Source organism: Anarhichas minor, unplaced genomic scaffold (genome assembly GCF_050575085.1).
Source record: "Anarhichas minor isolate MPS153535 unplaced genomic scaffold, ASM5057508v1 ptg000042l, whole genome shotgun sequence".
In the NCBI taxonomy this organism is placed as follows: domain Eukaryota; kingdom Metazoa; phylum Chordata; class Actinopteri; order Perciformes; family Anarhichadidae; genus Anarhichas; species Anarhichas minor.
In genome coordinates, this window is record NW_027466488.1 from 3,570,290 (window position 1) to 3,593,440 (window position 23,151).

At 40.2% G+C, this 23,151-nt stretch overlaps 1 protein-coding gene across 3 annotated transcripts in view; it reads right to left on the bottom strand.

Moving 5' to 3' along the window:
• Window positions 1-23,151, bottom strand: part of tcf12 (transcription factor 12) — a 73,250-nt gene that overhangs the window by 26,108 nt on the left and 23,991 nt on the right. For all 3 annotated transcript variants that reach the window (XM_076110149.1, XM_076110147.1, XM_076110148.1), the window contains exons 6-8: window positions 10,065-10,126; window positions 7,368-7,503; window positions 6,830-6,882 (exon numbers count right to left, since the gene is read on the bottom strand). In XM_076110149.1, the coding sequence (XP_075966264.1) occupies window positions 6,830-6,882; window positions 7,368-7,503; window positions 10,065-10,126 (251 nt within the window). The remainder of the gene's footprint in view (window positions 1-6,829; window positions 6,883-7,367; window positions 7,504-10,064; window positions 10,127-23,151) is intronic.

Below are 23,151 nucleotides of genomic sequence, written 5' to 3' on the forward strand. Positions count from 1 at the left end.
AAAGTGCATCAGATGCAGCTGAGTCACCCATATATATATATATATATATTATTTTTTTTGTATTTTTAAGCCAATATTTCTGACAGTTGGGAAATGAGAGGAAACACAAGAGAGGGATGCAACAAAGGGAACTCAAACCGCGGATGTTGAGGTTCATGGTTGGCGTCTTAACCCCTACGCTACAGTACAGGGATGCACCAGACCGACTTCAACACCCTACAACAGGCAACATGAACATGTGACTTCACTCCCGTGTGACACATCTACAACACTGTTTCTCTCCACGAGCAGACATGGAGATGTTGTGATGGAAGAAGAAGAAGAGAAGCAGAAAGGGAAACCTCTTTGTCTGGACCACAATGCATCACAGGGTATCTGAGTTTACACACAACTGCTGTGGAAGAATGCAGCGGTGTCACAGCTGTAAACGATAAATTCATTGCCACTAAACTCTTGACTGACTAACAGTGGTTGATGTGGACAAGCTTCCCCGTGTGAGAACTAACAGAGAGAATGTTGAGCTTGTTTGGATCCACATACACGCCATTACTTTAATAAACTTTGATAAATATGAAATTTAAATGAACTTCAGTGACTGCCACCTCGTTGAGAGTTGAAACACAACGTCCTCTTCCTATTCCCTGCTCTCATAAAGCAGACCCAGCCCGTTAGTTTGTTGTAAGAGAGTAAGCAGAAAAAAGTATATTCTGGGATGTGGGGCCTGCGTTTGAAATGACATGTTAAGCTTAACAACAGGCGATAGGAGAAAAAGAAAACAACTTTTTAAACTGATTTAATTTACCAACAAATCGAACCAATTTCCATGACTTTCATTTGTTTTACATGATATTATTTATTACTCTGTCATCTTAACAAGAAACACAGGTTTCCTATTTCCATGTGTTTGATTTTTACAAATAACTTTTTGAGATGTGAAAACTGAATTTATTTTGTGACAGAAATACAGTTATAATCATATATATATATATATATATATATATGATTATAATTATACATTTTTAAACACAATGGACAAGCTTTGGTTAAAAATGTCCAAATGTCATAAAAATAAAATTACAGTACTGATGGTGGCATTCATTAGGCAGCAACGTTTTCCCGTTCCTGCCAATTATAATTTTGCTTTGGTGTATATGTTGCATGCATTTATGTTTTAAATCATACTTAAAAGGCTGCAAGAAAGCTATACACAGATTAATAATTGGGCACAGAAGCCTTCAAACAAAGGCTATTTAAAGTGCTCTTAAAGTCTGACGGCAGTAAATTTATGTAAAAAAGCTACCAACTGCTTTCATCCCCCAAGCTGGCAGAAATAAAAGTTAGCACATTTGTTGGACATCTGTCTTAAACCATTTGCTGGAAAAACTAAAAACCCTGAAAACATTACTTTTCCTGACAAACAGCTCCCTTTGTTTACATTCTCATATTCACAAAAACATATTTCTATTGTTTCACATTGTAGAATTAAATGTGACAATGAAAAACAGAAGGGCATAAGAGACATGAAAGAGATGGAGATTCAGTTGTGGGAGAGTGAGGATGCATTTCTCCAACTCCAATTTGCCTTCCATCTCTCATCTCCTTTGTCGGTGAATTGGACCTGACCTTTCTATAAAGCAGAAACATCACTTTCATGGCCTTTTACAGAATCTTCTGACGACAAGCTCATTCAGGCTGCTCACAACTCTGCTCATGTTAGGCCCGTGAGTACAGTTGTGTACAGTTATACACAGTTATACACAGTTATACAGTCTGCTCTACTGTACTTAAGCACAGTGGAGCAGAAATGTAAACCCCTGGGAATATTTAAAAAAATGTCTGCGTAATCTATTTATATTCTATCTATTCATATCAGAGACACTAACACTGTTTTTATGAAACCATTTTAAATTGAACTACTTGAAAATGCTCCAATAGTTCACTGGTGCTGTTAAAATGTATATTTGAAAAGAGGAACTGGGCAATAGCAAAACAAGGGAAACAACTAACTGACACATCCTGCACTGAGCAGGATGGTCACCCACTATCACCATCACTTTATCACCATTACATTGGACTGGTGTGATTCATCCCTCACACACATCACATTACACATAACCATCCTGGAGTTAAGAACCTCCGGGACGGCATGAACCTCATGTGGTTTGATGATGTACTCTCCAGGTCACAGCAGTCTGGCTTAGATGGTCTCTAAATAACAAACACTCCACCGATTGTTGACAGGCTGTGTTCTTGAGCCTGCCAGCGATCTGAAATCAAGGTTTGCATTAATGCTGTAAACTCACGCAAGCCCTACATGAGTAATTTACAACAGGCCAGAATGTGAGTAATGACTTTAATCTGCGCATTATTTTCGTACTCTTTGTCCTTTTAACTCCTTGTTCTCCTGGTAGATGAAAGGGGTCAGGCCTCTGGCTTGTTTGCCTGATCCATTATCTGCAGCCTCTAATGTCAGTGGTAAATTTCAGCAACCCAAACAAAGATAAACACAAAGGCCAGGGTCCCAGAGGTGGCCGCGACTGTTCAGCATCATCCCTGTCAAACCAGGGGTGTCTATCTAATCAGCCATCTGATGAGGCCATCTCTGGGGAGCTCACTAACTCGGGTCAGGTCGGAGCCTAAAATACTGTCCCCTGGCAGTCGCACAGGCAGAGCAAAAAGTAATAACATGTAGAACACACATCATACAATTTGTAGCACGCACTGAAATCCCATGCAGTCATGTTTCTGCAAAACTAACCCACACAGAACAGTACATTTGGAAAAAGAACCTATTCATCTAGATATAGATCACACACCACAGCTAAGAATTTACACACACACCTAAAATGAATTAGAAATAATTTACAGCAGCATTACAGATGATTAAGTTTCAATGAATAAAACAACAAATTGAGTTCTGCATAACAGCTGTCATGTACAAGGGCTGAACTATGTGACAGCCTATGTACACTGTCTGGGACCTTCTTACACATCCAGACCCAGCACTCACTTACATGTCTGGTGTGTCATCTTGAACTGGGCAGGAAGCTTATACTTGGCTTGTCTGAGCTTGTTTGCTGCCTATGGTTTCAGTGACAGTGGGGCAGAAAAAACAAAAACACTGATCTAAAGGCAGATTTAAAAAAGCTGCAGAGACTTTCAGTGTGTTTTAGCAGCATGAGCAACTCTTTCACTGTACATTTGTTTCATTGTCAATAGCAGGTTTCTCTGGCACTCCGATATTAGCACCCAAACTATACAACATGTCATTTGTACAATGAGCATTCTTCTCATTCTCAAGTTTCTTTTAACTGATCTTCTCTGCATATTTTGATCAAATTAAGCACACGTGAATAATGAGTGTTAGTGTACGAAGAATTTCTGTGGTCCAGGTTAGCCCTATACTGTGAACAATCAGTTGCTCGATAGAACATGCACTGCTGTTTCAAAACAGTATAACATCTTTGAACTCACAAAAACTGCATCGCCTGATGTTTCCTCTCCTCACTGCTCAACTGGCTGCACTGTGAAATAATGACTGGACTCGTGACTCGTGATCTGTTTACATGGGGCTTTACTGATGCATTTTATCCACAGTCTATTCACCAAGCCCTGATACTATGTTCTGGCCTGATGTGGTTCAAAGAAAAGAAACAAAATAGAGCTGCTTCCTCATCAAAAGGAACATTAGGTTACTGATGTAGTACAATAAAATGATCTCTTGTCTTTGAGCTGTTGCAGACAGATGGATAGAGAGAGAGAGAGAGAGAGAGAGAGAGAGAGAGAGAGAGAGAGAAAATATATCTCTTGAATGTCATGCACCAGACAGCATTGCAAGGAACATCTTAGCCTAAAGCAGGCTTCCTTTCTTACAGCTCACACAGTACAAATCTCTCAGAAACAAGGGTGTCTGAGTGATATGTCAAAAGCAAATGTCAATCTATTTTGTCATCGACACTCAGGATTCTCGCTTGCAAAAGTCCCTGAGGGCAGCTGAATCTCAGCCCACCACTTTCTTTCTCTCATCCTGCAGCCATATCATCACCAAAGCCAGGGAGGAAGTGTCACATCAAGCCGCTGTGCCTCTGACAAGGGTTTGTAGGGGAGGGGAAAAAAACACTATTTACACAAACAATCTGACACACAAACACACACCATGCCCTTGCAGCTTCCCATAAATATCCTACAAGATGAAACTTTCCCCCACAAGCCACAAATATCTCTATCTCTCTCTCTCTCTCTCTCTCTCTCTCTCTCTCTCTCTCTCTCTCTCTCTCTCTCTCTCTCTCTCTCTCTCCAGTCCTCCCGTCAGACAGGTGCCCACGCAGCTGCCCATCAGCATCCTTCAGACGTTTGTCTGTCACACCGAGATGTTAAGCTATACTCTAAAGTTGTTGGCAAAGTTTTTTTTAATTTTCCACTCCTACATTTGGCAAGGTGGAAAAACTAAGTTCAACAATCTTTAGAATAATGGCGGATAACAAGGATTTGTTAGGCATATGTGTCACACAATTAATACCAAAACTTCAGTATCCCATGTCTGCAAGCACATATCCAGCAGACCACAGAGGAAGGTATTTGTGTGGCTGTGGGAGGAGGGTGTCTGTATATAAGTTGAAGAAACATTTAAATGTTTGCAATCTGCCAGCTGGCCTGTCTAGATAGCCTTCACATCCTGGTGCACTGCAGTGTCAAAGCCTAAATGCACAGAGGATGCGCTCCCGTAAATATTTTGATTCAGCTCCATCATGTAGTGTACACACACATCATGCTTGGGCTTGCAACTTACATTGCTCATCTGATTCAAAACGACAACATTTATTTTTAGACTGAGAAGCGAGAATACAAGCTGGAGGAAAAAGGGGATTTGAGACTGAAATAAATAAATAAGAAAATTCCCAGCAGTAGACATAATGATAGGAAGCAGTGTGTTGATTTTTTTATTTTTTTTAAAATCAAGCATCTATTCAGGTCTCTGGTGAGGCTCTCACGCTTGCTTACACAAGCAGAAGCTTTCAGTGGCATCTGCAGCTGCATTCATGCTTTACAGGTACGCTGCAGGCTCTTCACACAGCTGCCTCTGGCAAAGTAGCTCTGACTCCAGGTGCGCCTTCCCTCGACACCTCAACACCACCCTCACTGCTTCCAGTGTCGGTGCCAGAGACAGAAACATGGGTCTTGGCTGATAACCATCCTTAGACATACATCAATCTGAAACAGTCACTTTACACATTTTCAAGGGCCACAAGTAGCTCTTTACACCATCGAACAGTTCATGCCACCATACCTCACCTACGCCTCTAATACCACTATCCTAACACCTCCTAAAAGCTGCCAGACAACCTCCCACTCAAACATTTTCCACATATACCACCTTTATAAAAAACAGCTCTATGCTTTCCTTTCTCTGTCGGCAGGTTATAAGAGACCTATAGCCCGTTATTCAACACTACCACCTTTTTTCTTTCAAATGGGATCAAAGACTAACTGTGACAATTCCTCCGAGCTCCAGGCTTTATCTTCTGAGCAGCACTGAGTGACAAGAAGAAGCTGCATTTTATCCCATGCTCCTTCACTGTTTTTCCCCATCTAGCATTGTACTGCTTGATTGTACTCTTATGAGTCACAGAACCGCACCTGCGCCCATGTGTTAAGTACTGTCAAATAAAAGCCCAGCGTCCATTTACACAACAAAGAGATGTAACCCGTGAGGCAACCATTCTTTGCCTCCCTCCCTCCGTCTGACAAGACCGCAAATATATCACTTACTTAAGAGGAAGGCAGAACACGTTCCTGCTGCTGTCAGAGACTGCTTCTCTCCCTCATGCTCTGACAAACTTCTTTTCAAATATAAATCCAGAAACAAAACACATGCCAGCCTTTTATGTTGCACGGCCTGTTCCATATTTGATTTCAGAGAAACAGCAGCAGAGGTGACGATTATCAAAGCTCTGAAAGGCAAATCCTGTCTCAGACGGCCTCAACAAAAAATAAGAAATTTTCATTGTTTAAGGAAATAAAAGGGTGGGATTTTGGTAAACCAGTTGCTTCTTATTAAAAAGAAAAGAAAAAAATCATTGTCTGGTACCAGTTCTAGGAATTTAAGGCAAGGCCTTATAAATAAAACCTTTGCCAATCCACCAGGGTTTTAACAATGAACATCTGACTTACTGATTTATGCATATTAATGAACTCCAATACCCCCTGTCTAAGCGAATGCAAGCTGAGCTCCACACTTCTCTGCATCCTAATGGTTTCTGCTCCATCGGGATCATTACCAATAGAAATTTCAGATATTCTGTGCTATTAATCTCTGTCTGTCCTCCTGTTCGGCTACGTAATGACTAATTAAACATCAAAAGAGCAGAGCTGGGGATCTGCTCTGACAGCCTCTCTTTCTCCCAGGAGAGGCTGTGAGGAGGCTAGACTGTGACAGGGCAGCACTGAAAATCAATCACCTCGCCCTTCACACGTGTTTGCAAGCACACACGCACACGCACATTCATGCATGTACACACAAACACGCATACAAAGACAACAACTGTACAGACAAAAATGTGCCCTACAGAGACGTGTTCATTCTAATATTAAACAACAAAGCATAAAAAGTCAGTCTTAGATTATCAGGCAGCTCTGGTGTCACTGCACAGCCACACAAACAACCAAATTCCCATCCAAGAAGTGAGGGTTTGAAGTCAAGAGCGCTCTTTGTGTGCAAGTGTGGAGAGGGAGGGCGCGTAAGTAGCATAGATGTGTGTGCGTGTGTGTTTGCTTAAGTAAGCTCACTGTGAAATCTATTTATATGAGAGGTAGATGATCTTCCACTCACAGATGAAGGCAGGCCAGGAGGGACCTTGCGAACCTTCTTTGTTTGTAGAGGATCTGTGGAGAGATAAAAGCACATCCAGTCATTCACAGTCCAAAAAAAAAAGAGGCAACTATGAATGTGTTGTAAACAAGCCATAGATCACTATCAAAAACCTACTTTGTGGTATTGTTCTGTATAAAGTATTATTTGTGACTTAATCGTGACATAAACAACCTTTAAAAGAAAATTACAACTTCAGATACCAATTGTGAATGCCACAATACACTCAATCCAGAGTGGCACTTGGTAAAAGCAAGTTTATCCACTTGTTAATATACGACTACACATGACTGCTAACATATTGTTGTCATTTTTCATTAATGTCTAAAAGAAACAAAAGTTTAAGACTTAAGTGAAACTGGGTCGACAGGAAGTATCCGGTTAGATTTTGTTTATTGTTCCGAATATTTTGAATATTGCATACACTTGTCCCTGAAGAGAAAACTATATAATACAATTTTCAGGGCATCTTTCTTATAATAATTGAGATGGCACTGACCGATGGGTGGAGGATCTTGCAGAGGACGTCTTCTAGGATTGGCTGCAGTGAAGGAGTAGAAAGGAGCTGCTGACTTCCCTGACGGAGTCACTGGACTAGGACTTGCCAACGAGACGTCTGACCTTACAGAAGAAGACTGAGAGAGAAAACAAAAACACAAATGCTTAAAATGAAAGGATAAAACCAGCTTTCGTTGTCAGAAATGAGAGTGTTTACCTTAGTTGTTTGTCGTAAAAAAATAACAATCTTGTAGTCAGCTAGTAATTTCAAGCCCCATCAACTACATTGTTTTAATTGTCTCTATTTATATCATGCAATCTACATTCAACTTCAAAGACAGTTTTGTCCTAAATAATACATCAGTAGCAAAGCACACAGGCATTAACAGTGTGTTTACTCTAAATAGCAAATATCAGAATATCAAAATCAAACATGAGACATGAAACATTGTTGTAATGGATGTACAAATTGTTTTTTAATTGACTATCATATCACTTATTCGGTGACATGTGACATGTAACTCTTGTTTATTCTGTGTCACAGGACGGACTGCGGAAGCTCCCCGCAGCATCCTATCACCAATATCTACTTAACCTCTGCAACACCGACAAACTGGGCTAAGAGCCCAATTAAGAGCTTGGTCTAATTAGTGTAATCGGCTGCAGACCAGCAGAGCAGGGATCATGTGAGCGAGCAGAGCGATGTGAAGTATTTGGCTCGTAAACTCGCCTCATGTCGGAATCAGCAGGCTGAGGGTTGACACAGTAACCCCCGAGACCTTTCCAATACTGACAAAACAATTTAAAAATAAACTCTATTCAGTGTAAAGAGAACATGTATTAAATGCTCTATAAAAGAAATTGTTTCTCTGACCTAAAATGTAGGTCATGAAAAACTGTCAGAGGCAACGTGACACAAATGTAATGTTAAAATGAATCAGGTCAGGTTCAGTAAATTGACAATGTGTCACTGGTGCTACAGCATTCACATGACACAACAGACCCACTTCTGTCGAAAATACGTGATTAAGATTTGGGCAAGTGGTGAGGGTTTCCTGTCCTAGCGCTTTCTACAACAATATTTATTTGTCTCTTATTGTTCTCTTTGTTCAATGATATTGAATCCCTGCAGCAACACTGGCTCTGGCCTCTTTTACACTATAGTAGCTATACAGGGACGAACCACTGAGGAGTCATGCAAATTTGGATGCTTGTGACTCTCTTTGTGAACAGCATTAGTTTCATTCATGCAAGAACCAGAGAATCAAACTCTTGCAGATTAAAGACTTTGTCATTCATTGAAGCAGCTTGAAACCTTTGCATCCTGAGATTTCATTTGTTAAGTAGGAGACACAAATATTCAGAAATATATCAGGCAAGTTGCAGTTGTGATGTAAAGATCTTGACATATTTTTACCTGACAAGTCAGTTGTCTTATTTGGCTGAACTATATATTACAATATTATTGATTTAATATTGTCAATTAAATCAATAGGGCTATTAGGCAATAATACAATACAAAGTTTAAAATGTTGGGCTGTGTAACTCTTCCGTTGGTTATTGCATATCATCCTTATAATGCTGTGGCTGTTCCCAGCACACATTCTTTGCAGATTTTCTCCTTGCATCCATTTCTTGTATTTAATTGTACACTTTGGTGTTAATATCATTTTACAATATTGGTACTAATGTGGTGCAGTGACGATCATGTTTACGATGCTTCTCCGTCATCCTGTTTGTGTTCTTTGACCAGAGAATATCATTAATCTCAGATCTCTGCAGCTGCTGATCTGTACACCCCCCCTCTGCTCCTACTGAAAATCTTAAATAGCATTCCCTCTAAAAATGCCTTCATCAAAAAGAAGTGTCTTTATTATATTTCCACTGTATCTTTTCAAAACTTTCTAACGATGTGAGATCAAGTAGTGTAATCTAAGATTATTTCACAATGAATTGCAAAAACCCATTTTCATGAAACAAACAGAAATTTATACTATAGGAAATTTATAAAGATTGATCTGAGGAGCTCTGCCTGAAGAATCCCTGCCCCCTTTAGTTTAATAGTGGATGCATGAATACCTGAAGGGTTCAAGACACTTTCAGTTTCTCAAAAGGTCAACATTTCAAGTGGGAATACATCTTGTTGAGCGTTGTAAACTCTTTGAAACGAAGGTCTGCAGCCCCAAGTTGAACCTTAGAAACTCTTAGAAAGAGTGAGACGTTGAAATCAATTGTAAAATGAACAAGAAGCAAATGAAAGGAGTAGAGTTATGTTAAGAAGTTATGGACTCCCAGTCCTGGCAGAAGCCTGCCTGTTTTGTTTGTGGTATTTATAATGAAGGGAGCTTTTATTTAGAAAAGAGTAAAAGGACTTACAGTAATCCAACTTTGGTTAAATAAAGGATGGATTCTCTTTTTGAAATCGGCGGAAGAGAGGCACGGTCTAATTTTAGCAACATTTAAAAGCAGTCAAATCTCAGGGGTAAATTCATGTTTTTTATAGCGACCTCAAGTGTTGGATCTGTTGCGCTTTGTTTAGACCCTCTTTTTGATACACTGATGCAAGGAGAAGACTACATATAACAATTTAGAACATGTTGTTTGATTGGTTTTCAGGTGAACCAGTTTTATTGGTTTTGGGGAAGACAGAAGCTGATTTATTTCATCTAAATTGCTTGTAGCTCAGCTTTGAACTCACCTGGCCACTAGATGCTCCAGGATTCCTCCCGTAGCCAGGAAATGGAGCCCTCTCTGATTTACCTGTAAAAACACACAAAGGACCGTAAACAGCAATCGTTTTAACTTTTATGATATTGAACACGCACCTGGTTTAACACAGAATAATAGACCACATGCAGTCTCCTGATTGTTTTGTTTTGCAATGCTTGGTGCAAGATTTCATTTGCTGTTGTACATTTTTTCTACTTTATTGACAACTATTTGCACGGCATTGTGTCTGTGGGGCTGGAGTGTTTTAACTACATTGTAAAAACTAAGAGGTGCGGTTCCTTTCACTGAGTTCTGTTTGTTTTCTTTCACTTGGATATCATCTGATGCTGGATAGAAGTAAAAGGGGGGAAAATAAGTCGCATTTCATAGAAATACGACTCCGTCAGGTCCCTTAACAATGTATTACGTACTAAATATCCAACAAAGTAGTTGAATCTTAAGTTGAATCTTAAGAAAAGCGAAAAACAAATCCTGCACTTCTGTAAAACTGTGTTATTTGTCACCAAGTTTTCAGTATACAAAAAAAAAACATAAATATGATAAGCATAGAAAACAATAAATACAGAGTGATAATTGTCAAGGAGTCCTTCTATAAGTGTCACATTCGATGTGCACACCTCAAAGGAATGTTCCTGAGCAGCCATTATGGGGAAAATCAAACTTACAACACACAACACACATGAATCAGACACATCACAATATTCAAACTCAGCAGTTTTACTCCCCTGGAAAAACAAATAAACAAACAAACGAGAGCTCCTCGCGGAGAATGATGAATACCTTTACCAGCGCTGTACATTATTTTTTGTCAGACTTCCAAATATTACAAGCACAGACACAAGCGTTAGAACTAAATTCTGTTTACTCTGGGGAAAATGTAAAAAAAATGTGTTCATGCTTGCATACCCTGTATCATTTGTTACACAATGAGTGATCTGAACCTTGCTTTCACGAGCGCAGGTGAACAGAGGCACATCTAAGAGAATTCACTTGTGCTTATCTGCGCAGTCCTGCAGGAGACAGTTGTTCTGCATCTGTGCAGACCGTCTCTAGAGACGAAGGAAGCTGAGGAAATCAGGGGAGATGGTTAAACTGGCAAAGCTGCTTCTCTTCTAACAATAATGTGATACAGTTCTGAGCCATCGCTCTTGCAAAAGGAAATAGGATTAAGTTGTCGGTTACCACCAACCTTCACTATCGTGGCAGCATGATGAAACATCTCCTTTGACAGAGAATTTTAATTTCTGTATTTAGGTCTAATATCTAAAGGTGGTTTAGTGGAATTAATTTTCACTCCTAACATGTATGCTGAGGAAAAGGAGTTAAATATTCATTGGCAGCATGTGTTTTGTCACACACACTGTGTCTTGTGTGAATAATTGATGGTCACTGTTGTAGTTTCAGGGCCCACTGGGGCAGACAGATGTGTTTGTGAAAGAATGTCTCTATGAGACAGAGAAGCAGCCACACAGCGCTCCCCAAAATACAGTGGAGCCTGACAAAAGAAAGTCTACGAAGACGCTCAATCACTCAATCAGCACTGAGGCCTAAATACACAGAAATGCACAGTATAACCAAGGAACCACTGAGCAAAATATCATGCGTAAATATTTACTGCATTTGTAAGCATTGCGATACGGCCACTTTCTTGCCAATGCATCTTCAAGGACACTACTTGTTACGAAAGCAAAATGCTCGAATAAAATGACCGAGAAAAACGTTTGCAGCCATCATATTGCTTAATGTTCATGCAACAATGTCACATATGACATGTCATCTGCTATGACTGATGCTGTTCCTTTTCCTCCAAAAGAGAGTCATCAACAATGTATGAATTTAACTTGTTTCTTTTATAAACAAAGCTTTGAGTGTACCTGGGCATCATTGTGCAAATGGATGCTAAGTCCAAGCTGTGATTCAGTCTATTATATGTCCTTCCTTTCTGTCTCCCACACTGCATACATCTCTCCAAGAATTCATAATAGACTTGAAATGTAATAAAACTATATTTGTTATCATTTAAAGTACTGGCTGAACCATGTTCCTCTGCTGGTAATCAGTCTGGATTTGCTAGGGGAGAGAGCATTTAACATTTGACAGACAGTATTGCTTTAAAAGGCACAAATACAAATTTTAAAATGATGATTGTAATGAGCTACTGTTGTCCATTTAGTGTATTTAGAGGAATCGATCAACACCACTGTAAGTCATTTTCTTTCAACATGATTAAAGCCTGCTATTTAGCATTGAAAGGCTCCTTATCCACATGAATGGAAAGTTGATGCCCCAATTTATGTACAATGTCTCTAAAAGATAGTTAGTCACTTGTATTTACTTTTAAATGCGATATAGTAAAGTTCAGTGCTGCTTATGATTTGTAGATTAGAAGAAGATGAAACCATAAGTTCATAGCTTGAGTAGCATACCAGGTCAAAGTATCCAATCACAGGGAAAAGTCGGCATCACCTGACACACCTGTGTGACCAATAGACATGGCAGCCCCCCCTCCCCCCCCCCCCCCACCTCAGATGACACGAATTAGCCAGCAAGAAGAGAAGGATGCAGCAGTCCTCAGGGCACCGGCCACGTGGCAGCGTATTTGGGGATTAACTTCAGCTTGTGTACAGAGGTCATGACTTGCTCTTTAGTTTGTTTAGACTGTTCTCCTGAAGAGCAGTAACTCGTCTCCTCCATCTTCTTCTTCTCCTCCTGCTGGAAACAACCAGCAGGTATTAATTCCTTCTTTAATAGAGGAAACAGCTTTTAAAGAAACAAAAGAGGCAGTCATCCCTTTTGAAGCCAATCCCTTCTGTCCTCATGACAGTTTAAATCCCGTAGTCTCTTAAACTTAACAGTAAAGAAACGACCCGAGAACAACCCCTGCTTGTGAAATTTACAGTTTGCAACTACGTGGCGGGACGGCTTTTCAAATTTCAGGAGAATGCATATTTATGATGGTGAGGTAAAGTAGAGCAAAGTGATATATCAAGTGGAACGTATTGCTGGGTTGGTCGGTTCTAAAGCAGGAGCCTAAATTAGCTGAATAAAATATACCCTTATCATGCAGTGACACAATCTCCTCTCTGACGCACACAGACTGTAACTCATTGTGAGGAAAATAGGTCACTGTAATAATCTGTATTTCCCCCAAAAAGCAACCTCAAAACAACTTGTTCAATCACAAATTTCCCAGATTGAAGTATTTAGGCTTGCAACACTAGGTTATAAATCAAAGACGGTTCCTACTGTGAGGGAAGGAGAAACAAAACAAAAAAGCAGAATTCATTTTATGAGTTCCAGGCTTGTTATTACAAATGCTTTGTTTTCCCTCCTCTGAGCAGGCCCGTGTGATCACAGCCTCACAACAAGAGCAACACTATTATTGTTATCATTATTTCTTGAGTAGGCCCATTTGTTCTGAGCAGGGCTACACGGGTCTAAGCGGGTGTGTTTTTGTGTCACAGGCCTAATAATGAGTCTAAAGTGCAGTGATTGAGTGGAAGCAAAAGTCATTATCTGCCTTAATTTAAAACAGCAATGCATGCAAAAAACACAAAATAAAAAGGAGCATCATAAGCAAAGTGGCTTAATTACTGCACCATCAGTAATATCAATTTAAGTATGCAGGCTGCCATCACACAGAACAACCCCAATGCAAACAAAAATCAATCTAATGAGGGAAGAAATTCCATAAATTCTGATTAAAATATTCACTGCAGAAGTATTTATATTCAACAGAATTTTTCCTGGCGGACGGATTACATTAGTTGCTAATCTTCCACAGGAGACAAACAATATCAGGAGGAAGGAGACAAAAGGGACGTGCAAACTACATTCAAACAATCAAAAATGTACAAAGATCTGAGTGTCAAGTTAATCACACAATGTCTCGTCAATCCCAAGTGAAATACCTAATATAAAGTATCTTCTATCGAGTCAGTACATTGAAACTTTTGGCAGCAGTTATAGCTTCAGGTTTTCTCTCACTGTCACCATCACATTGGCACAGGCTCAGTCAAGCTTTTTAGGAAGCATCTGTGAACGGCTATCATGAAGTAAATCCATCGATTTTAAAGGCATCCAAGCATTGCTATTATTGTGCCACTCAAGGACTTTCACATACAGTGTTGATAAAACACTAAGCCTAGAATGCCTGAGGTCAAGGTTTCGTTAGCACAGAAATCATTGCCCCAATTTAAGGCACTCTGAAGCAGGATATACTTAATAATGGCCATGTGTCTGGTCAGCACAACCTGGTGACATCTGACTGATGCGCTGTTGTTGCTAAATATAGCACTTTGTATTGGACATCAGCTATTGTTTAACCAGACCAAAGAATCTCATGCTTTTAGTCTTTCATTGTTTTCTCCATACTCCAGACTGCTGTCATGCTTCTTCGTTTCTGACCATACAGCACAAATTGTACAAGTGTTACACTGACATGTTCTGGGTATATTTGCCTTTGCTCAGTTTGGTTGGGATGAGCAGCTCCAGGTCTCTTGTTCCGCTTTTTTATTTCCGAGGATGAAACCTGCTGAGCTCTTGCAAAACTTTGCATTGTATGACATATACTGAGATTGACAACCGTCCCACACACCCGTTACACAGCTACACGACACAGGATGGGGGTTAGGGGCATTGCACAAAGCTACAGTTTTAACATAAAGAAGCACTGTTTCTTTACCCAGATGCTTTCTTCTATTGCACAAGTTTTAACCAAAAACCTTACAGACACAAGCTTGCTTCTCTTCCATGCGTTCATTCTGCAGTAACCACAATATAAAATACAAGTGGTTTAAGACCACACGCTTGACATATTGTTTAGTGAGCATCTTCTCAACAAACTGTGCAGCAAAAGCACTTTGGTGTTAATGTGAACTGTTAATATCGTGAACTGTTAATATTGAGATTGTTCAACTCACACCAAACATACAAAACACCCCACACGCCCCTTCACCGAGCACATAGAAAGCGCCAGTGCACCTGTTCGATTTCAATGATTGTATGCAATAGTTTATCATTGTAACGTGTCCACTAACTTACTTATTGACACGGTGTCTACAAAATATGATAGTTTTACTGTTGAACATTTATTTCAATAAGAATTCAGGAGTGACGTGTGTCAGACAAGCTCTCAGATCAAATGTAAGAGAATGCATGCTTCATGCTTTGTTAGTCTGTTGTATACAACATAAATTGGTAGTAGTAAAACTAATAAACATATAATATCTAATTGCAGAAACCAAACCATTCAATTCAAATAAGTAGAAAAATTTGTAGAAAAATCCTCAATCCAATTTTTACTTAAAATAATTAGAAATTTCCTTTCAAATATTCAATCTAGTTCAACCTCAGCGACACAAACACACTGAGTTAGTGAAGTTAACATTAGGTGCTAAAATCCGCCAGTCATTGGTAGTGTGCATCCTTATTGATCACAGGGCTGCAGTGCAGCCCCTTATTCTGATAATGTGAGAGGTAGTGACCTAAGCACCTCCAGGGATCAATTCAAAACCCTCGCCACAAAAACAGCCAATTAGTGAGCGTGCTTCACCGCCTCTCCGATGCATTCCAAGAGACTTGTTTTCCATCCAGAAAACAAGTCCATTTACCTCGCTCCAAGGAAAGTCATGAGACCATGAAAACAAACTCATAATACAGGATGAGGAAATGTTGTTTAGAAACCGTATGAAATGATCACATGTGTTTGCTGTTGTGTGTCCGTGTTCCCATGTGACGTCTTCCATGGCACCTAACCACGAAACATTAATCCTATCAAGTTAATAGCCTGTTTCTTAATGGACCGGACCCCCTATCAGGACTAATTTATGGCAAAAAGAAAAACATTTTTATAAATCTTCATTTAAATCTTTATTTAAGACCTAAATACTTTCATGCAGCTTTTTGTTGTTTTTCTGTTGATTTCCATGAAAAGGAGGGAATACAAGGCCCTGATTCTGTGATAATCGAATCACGAACAGGATACTCTACCCTATAAAAAAATCAAGTCTACACCTTGCAAGTAAAGCCTCCATGGCTACTAATACATTCCTCTGGCAACAAGAGACAGCACAAGGACAAATCAGATGTACACTCACTCACTGTTGCCTCGTACCTTTTATAATGCCTCCTTTTGTTTCCTTTTCTCAAGAGTTTGTGTACATCCATCTTGTCAAAGCTGTTTGATGCTTCCACCAGGTTCTGTTTGACAGTAAATAAAAGCTGGCTGGGTTAGAGGTTAGGTCAGAGTAGATGAGGAAACAGGGAGGAGAGGTAGTGCACCACATCAGCTTCCTCCCTCCCTAGCTGGGGGTGAATGTCTACAGCCCATCCGCAGGAACAACAGTAGGACGGAGATACATGATGGAGCCACAAAACACTGAGGAAACATGTCTCCCCTGCCCTGAGCTTGACATTAATTTCTGCGTACAGCCCTGTCAGCAGTGACATTATTCAAAACAGCAAGAGCAAATGTTAATGAGTTCTTATTTACATATTTATTTTTTCTTTGTTGAAATGTCACTGATTATTATGTTCTATGATGATAAATGCATCTGCTCATGCAGCCTGATGTGTAATTAGCCATTAGGTGGAATAAATAGATCAATTAAAGGAGAGGGACCATGATTAAGAGAAATCAAACCAGGAGGAATGCAGGAGTGAGAAACAAAATAACACATAAGGCTTGGGGGAGGGAACGCTTACCTCCATTGCTTTTAGATTAGACTAGAAATCTGGAAAGGGATCAAATATATTAAAGATTTTACTGCACATTCTTTAGCCCTGAAGTAAAACTTTCAAAATCAGGAGCTGCTGCCCTTCGCACTAACTAAACAGTTTATTTTCTGGGTTTCCTGATTGTATTTATCCCCTCCCGGGATAATCAGGCGCCATGGCTCGGTCTATTTGAATTTTTTTCAAAGTCGGTAAAAAGGAAAGAGGGGGAGGTGTAAAGGGGGAAATGTTTTTGCTTGGCCTTTGCCTTTTTCCGAGCCCAACGATTCTGCTGCCAGCGCTTGTTATTCACGAATAAGAAAAGAAATGCATTACTGCAGACCAGATGGGAACATTCCACATGACCAAACCAATCAATCACCTTGGTGGGACGCAGGTGTGACACAGCCGTGCAGCAACACACCATTTCACAGTCTATCAGGCACAAACACATGGTCACCAATCAATGACACCCTGAGGACCCATGAGGAGGGGTGCTCCTCCGCAGCCTCAGTGGTTCATGGCTGATGACTTCATAATCACACATCCATTCTCTCTGAGGAGGAAGGCGATGAGCTACCTAATAACGTCTCCCACCATGCGGGCACCAACACTGTAATGGATGCCGCTTTGATCGGGCCAACATGCTCCCCCCTGCATCACACATTCACATGTGAGCTCACCAGCACTGTCCCTCTCGGATTGAGAGAAGGCTGGAAACAAGAGCACATTTAAAAAGCTGAAGAAATGTCCCCCAGTCGGATATTGGAATCAAGTCAGTGTGCGACATCAAAGTGGCGTGGTGTGTTTGTTAATAGATGCCAAACAACTGTTGAACAGTGAAACAACAGAGGTGAAGGACAAGAAAAGGATACACACATGGGTTAGGAATGCTGATCCAGCTCCAAGCGCTGTGGGCATATTTCCTTACACAGAAAACTGCTACAAACCCTTTAAGTACATAAGTCTGCACTAAATAAAACCCCAAAACAGCCTGAAGGGGATAAATCTTTTGATGAATACTTTCAGTGGGGATGGCATTATATGTGGGCAAAAAGCGTAGCAGCCATTTAAAAGAGTTTTGTTGATTTTAAGTTGACAAAAAGAAATGTATACCTTCCCACCCCCATATTCCTGGCTGTGATGGAAAAGTCTCACAGAGCCGTGCCTCTCTCTACACTTCCCACACATCACACTCTCGGGGGCTGTGCCAGGCATTGTCAAGTTGGAGTAAAGGCGAAACAAGTGTTTGCGTTTCATTAACCAATCACAATCCACTCCAGTCCAACAAGAAAGAAGTGTAACATTATATAGTATTTTGTTTGCCAGCACACCCAGCATGGACACAGGACGCCATGGGAGAGCAGTTGTGACTGTGGAAAAAATGGAGGCGGGGGTTAGGAGTGGTGAGCACGAGAATTAAACAAAAACTGTTGGCCATGTTTTCTGAGGCTCTTCTCAAAGGACTCAACCTTTGATGTGTTTTCAAAGTAGATGCCTTAGGTGAGAGAAACTCTACAAAGTTCCACAAAAATCGGACTTGTCCATGTTCCAGAGATTGTCCAGGACTCAGGGGTCAAGTTCATGTGTTCTCCATGTTGCAGTTTCAAGAAAAAGAAAGAGAGGAGGGATCCAGTCATCTGTGCTCAACCTGGGTTCACACCACGACCGTTGTAAAATAAATGAGTCATGAAGTTGGTATTTGTAAAACATGCAAGCAGACCACCACCTAATGCTTTTACTTTGTGTTTCACGTTGACACAGTCACAAATCACATCTTCATTAACAAAAACTTTCATATACTTCTGTACATATCAATCTCTTTATTTCACACTATACTGTTCTCTTTTATCCTCTTATATAATGTACATCTTGGAGAACCAATAATGTGCCTCTGTCATGAAAAGACAGTGGGTGGTGTGATTTTTCAATGATTATTTAGTGTTTTTTTTCATTTGCACAAAGGCCAACAACACTAATCTATAAAGGAATTTACAAAGTAAAAACCACCTATAAACGCCCTGTGGATCAGCTGTAGAGTGCAACAGGTGTGTACAGTAACACAGTAAGATTACGGACATAGCTATTCTTGATTTGTCTCATTTGAAGACAACTGTTGCCTAGCTTTAATGCTCTCAACACAACATCTGGAAATTCCAGAGGTATTAAAGTCAGTGCTAACACTGCGAAATTCATCAAAGTTGCAATACGATTGCTATGTATAGAGATCATTTGAAAAAATGTCTCCAACCATCCACAAATGAGTCACATACTCACAGGTATTGTGTTTACAGTTCTATACAGTAAGTACTGCTTTCTGCAAAGAAGACAGATAATGTTAAGAGTCAATGGTCACTGGCTTTTTTGGTGTATATCGGAGCTACGCAGAGAATACATATTCAAAACTGTCGGCAATGCCAGCGGCAAGCGCTGAAGTCAGCAGACTCTAATTGTTCCACTCACAGTAATTCTTCTGAATGAATCATTTCCCTTTTAGCTTTGCACTTGTATTAAATAATCTCTAATATTCTTCTTGGCATCAGCTGCAGGCAGCATGAGGTGAGAGAAATGAGAGAAAAGGGGGAGGGGAGAAAGAACCGAAGAGAGTGGAAAAGAGAGCGAGATGTGGGATATACAAGTAGGCCAACTTGGATTTATCTTAACTTCTTTTAACCATTACTCAAAAATGTATTTTCAGCCAAAAATATATATTTTTAAAGACAGAATTGTCTCTCTTTTTGATGTGCAAACATCTGCAGATGCACACAATTATCCACAATTAACTTATCATGGACCTTAAAAGAAATCAATATACATAACAGACATTCTTTCGTAAAATGCAGTCAAACGATCTACACAGGGACACCTGATTCTAGATACAATCGTGGTGCATGATGACTTCTTATGTCATCATAGCTTGGCCTTAGCCAGGCTCTTCCTTCCTTTTTGGAGAGACAGCCCTCCAGAGACTACAGCTGATCCTCTGCAGCTGGGCAGCGTTGCCAGTCGCATGCTGGGGGCCGGGGCCTCGGGAAAGCGAGGCAAGGGCTGGGCAGGGCCGAAACGGGCTGAAAGAAGGAAGAGGGCGGGGAGGGCTGGGATGTGTGGGGAGATGTGGGCGGCATGTGGATGAAGAAAAGGGATTTGCACCCTTTCAGCTTCTTCAGCTCTTCATGCTCTACTGACCGCGGTAATAGATAAGCACACCCTGCAGCTCTGCATAATGACCGGCTCCATCCACTAAACTGTACTGCACATCCCCTCGTCTTTCCATCTCTGCTCACTGTTCTGTTCGTAAACAGTACATAGTATATACATTTTTGCCTTTTTTCACTTTTGATAAAGTGAATGTGCAAAAAGTTTGTGCAGTATCGGGCTCCTACTGTGAAAACTTGCTGTGTGTGTGTGTGTGTGTGTGTGTGTGTGTGTGTGTGTGTGTATACAGGAGTGAATGACAGAGTGGGGAGAGGGAGCAGCATTGGCAGCACCTGTGACCCAAAGAAAACTGAGTGCACACCTGAACAGCACCTGGCCACAATCACAGCGTGGGTCTGAGAAGGGTCCCCCACGAGACGGAGCATTAGCACATGACACCTGCTCCAGTAAAAACACACTGGGGATGCCAATGTGATGTGGGATTTGACACTTCACCAAAAGCCTTGAGGAACAATTAGAAATGAAAAATGAAAAAGAGAATAATTCTGTTCTAGTGCAAAAGACTACCCAATGTAGCATGCTTGTATGACGCCTTTTTTGTATTATTAAAAAATGCAACGTCACCGAAACAACCTTACAAAGTATCAAAAGAAGCAAAACCAACACAAAACAGAAGATTTTTGTTTATACATTTTCCAAACGAGGAGGGGAATCAACTGCACCATCAAACGCTTACGGAATGCTAATATGATGCAAATTGTAGGTTCCAGCAGGGTATTATTACGCTCCCTTTAGCAGCATGCATTATGGCTTTAAACTACCAAGAGAGCACAGACAAATACACAAAATGTGATTACCATTTTAGGACATCCGTGATATCAATCCAGGCAAATAATATGGATATCAGGTATTTGCAAAAGCATCATATTACAACTAACATGTTGGTTAGGAGCATACTGCGAGTAAAACAATAACAAAAGGACTGCAATGAAAGAAATAAGTAAACATTACCAAAAAAAAGTTTTCTGAGGTTTTTTAAAATATTTTTTAATTAAACTGTAAAAACACAAGATACAAAGCAGCACAGACTCCTGAAAGGTTGCATGTCAGTCATATTAACGCCTAAACTATTGTTTAAGGTTAGGCATTGACCTCGAGTGGTTAGGTCAGGATAGCCCATTGTTCATGGTAGAGTACCTGAACAGATCAGGTTACCGGTACCTCAGCGAGCACGGACGCCTGGCCAATCCTAGCACTTTGAATGCCACACAGGGATGGTCTTGCATAAAAAAGCAGTGGAATACTGCAACATTAACACAGGTTGTGGATCCTTTATTTGGTCACATGAGACAAATCTCTGGTTCTTCTCAGTAAATAAATATTTTTTAGACAAATATAGTCAAATAAACCATAAATGCACAGCTTAAACTGATTTTAATTTTAAATTTTCCAATGAGGCCCTCATGAGACTGAGGTAGGATGACGTCTGAAATACATTATAATACAACACAAGTAGCTTGTCTGTAAGGTATCAGAACTGCAACATCAGAACTGAGCTGTCTATACATTTCTTTTGTAATGAATAATCAGCTCCATGGGAACAGAAAACTCCACCTGACTGATGGTAATTAAGACCGCAGCAATGCAGCAGTTATATAGCAATAACAGAAAGTAGTCCATTGAGACTTTAAATGTTCTGTATAACTAGCATGTAGAGTCTTTAGAGCTGGAAATTTTTTATTTTACTGTCGGCTATGGCAACACCCAGTGAAAGGTGATCTACAGCGGTGGGTGAGAGAAAAACACAGGTCGTCACATTAAGGCCACGTGTGAATGCCGACGGGTCGGAGCAGGATGCATGCGGCTGCATGCGTGTGTTGGCGAGAGCGTTAAGCTGATTAGTTTTCATGCAGGGCTAAAACTGTATGAGTAATATGAAGCACAACAAAGAAACATGAGGATGAAAGTACAACTCAGCAGTTTTGATATGCCCTCAGTCGCATGGCTGGAAAGAACTGATGCACAACAGTCATCACCACAGAAGAAGTGAGAAACAACATGAAACAACCATCTGTTTATATTTAGTCAACTAAAAAGGGCATGTTAGAGGGCATGTAATAGACAAGAGACAGAGGCTTTATCTTTCACTCCTGAACTTCATGAGGACTAATAGAAAATGTATGTTTGTGTGTCACAGAATAAGAAAGAAAGAAATCCAGACAATTGCTTTTCCTGCAACTTCTAAAAGTGATCAGAGAGTGATTAACACATTTTCAGTTTTTAAGTTGAAATGAAGAGTAGTTTGCAGTAGACAGAGAGCAAGTCTGTGAAGAAAGGGTGACTTGAAACATGTACGCATTAAAATAAAGGCAGTCATTTTTGCCTAAAAAATATAAATCAAATGGAAGAATAATAGGTCTTTTGATCTCCCAATAAGACTTTATCCTACTTATTACGACAAAAGGCCACAAACTGTGTCTGATGACAGCTGTGAAAAGCTATATCAACACTGTCTTGCTAATTACAGCAACTTTAAAGCATAGGCCTGACAATCAAAAGCTTTCTAGACGTGGAAGAAAACAATATCAGTCCATTAGGTAAATAATGACAAATATGCAGCGTACACACACGCACACACACATCCAGTCATAATACAGCGAGAAGTAAAAGTGCAGAGTGCAGCTCTTTCAGCTCATCGACTGTGTTAATTGCCCAGATTGCTTGAAATCAACCTCCCCCACTGGCTTCTGCTCATCGAGCTAACATCACAAGAACAAAATCTGAGCGGGTAATTAGATGTATCCATTCCTTGTCAGGGCTGTGAACTGTTGGTTCTCCCTGTGGCTACACAATTAGAACAACTGAGTGAGGAACAACCCTACAAGACCTGCAGAAGACCTTAAGTCAAGCATTACCACCTACAAAGAAGGAAGAGAGGTTCAGTGAATTACATCCATTGAAGTCATCAGCTGCACAGTAACATGAAACAATTGGGAAGAACAAACAACTGTGGGAATTTAAAAGATAAATGTGGAACCAGTTGGAGTGTCTGAGAGTCTGACCGAATCAGGGTTTCAAGTCATACAATGAGAATTTAAATAGCCAGCTCATCAGTGATGTACAACAGTTACGTAGAAATACTTAGAAACTACGCTCTTTCACAATCACACTACAATGTTGTAATA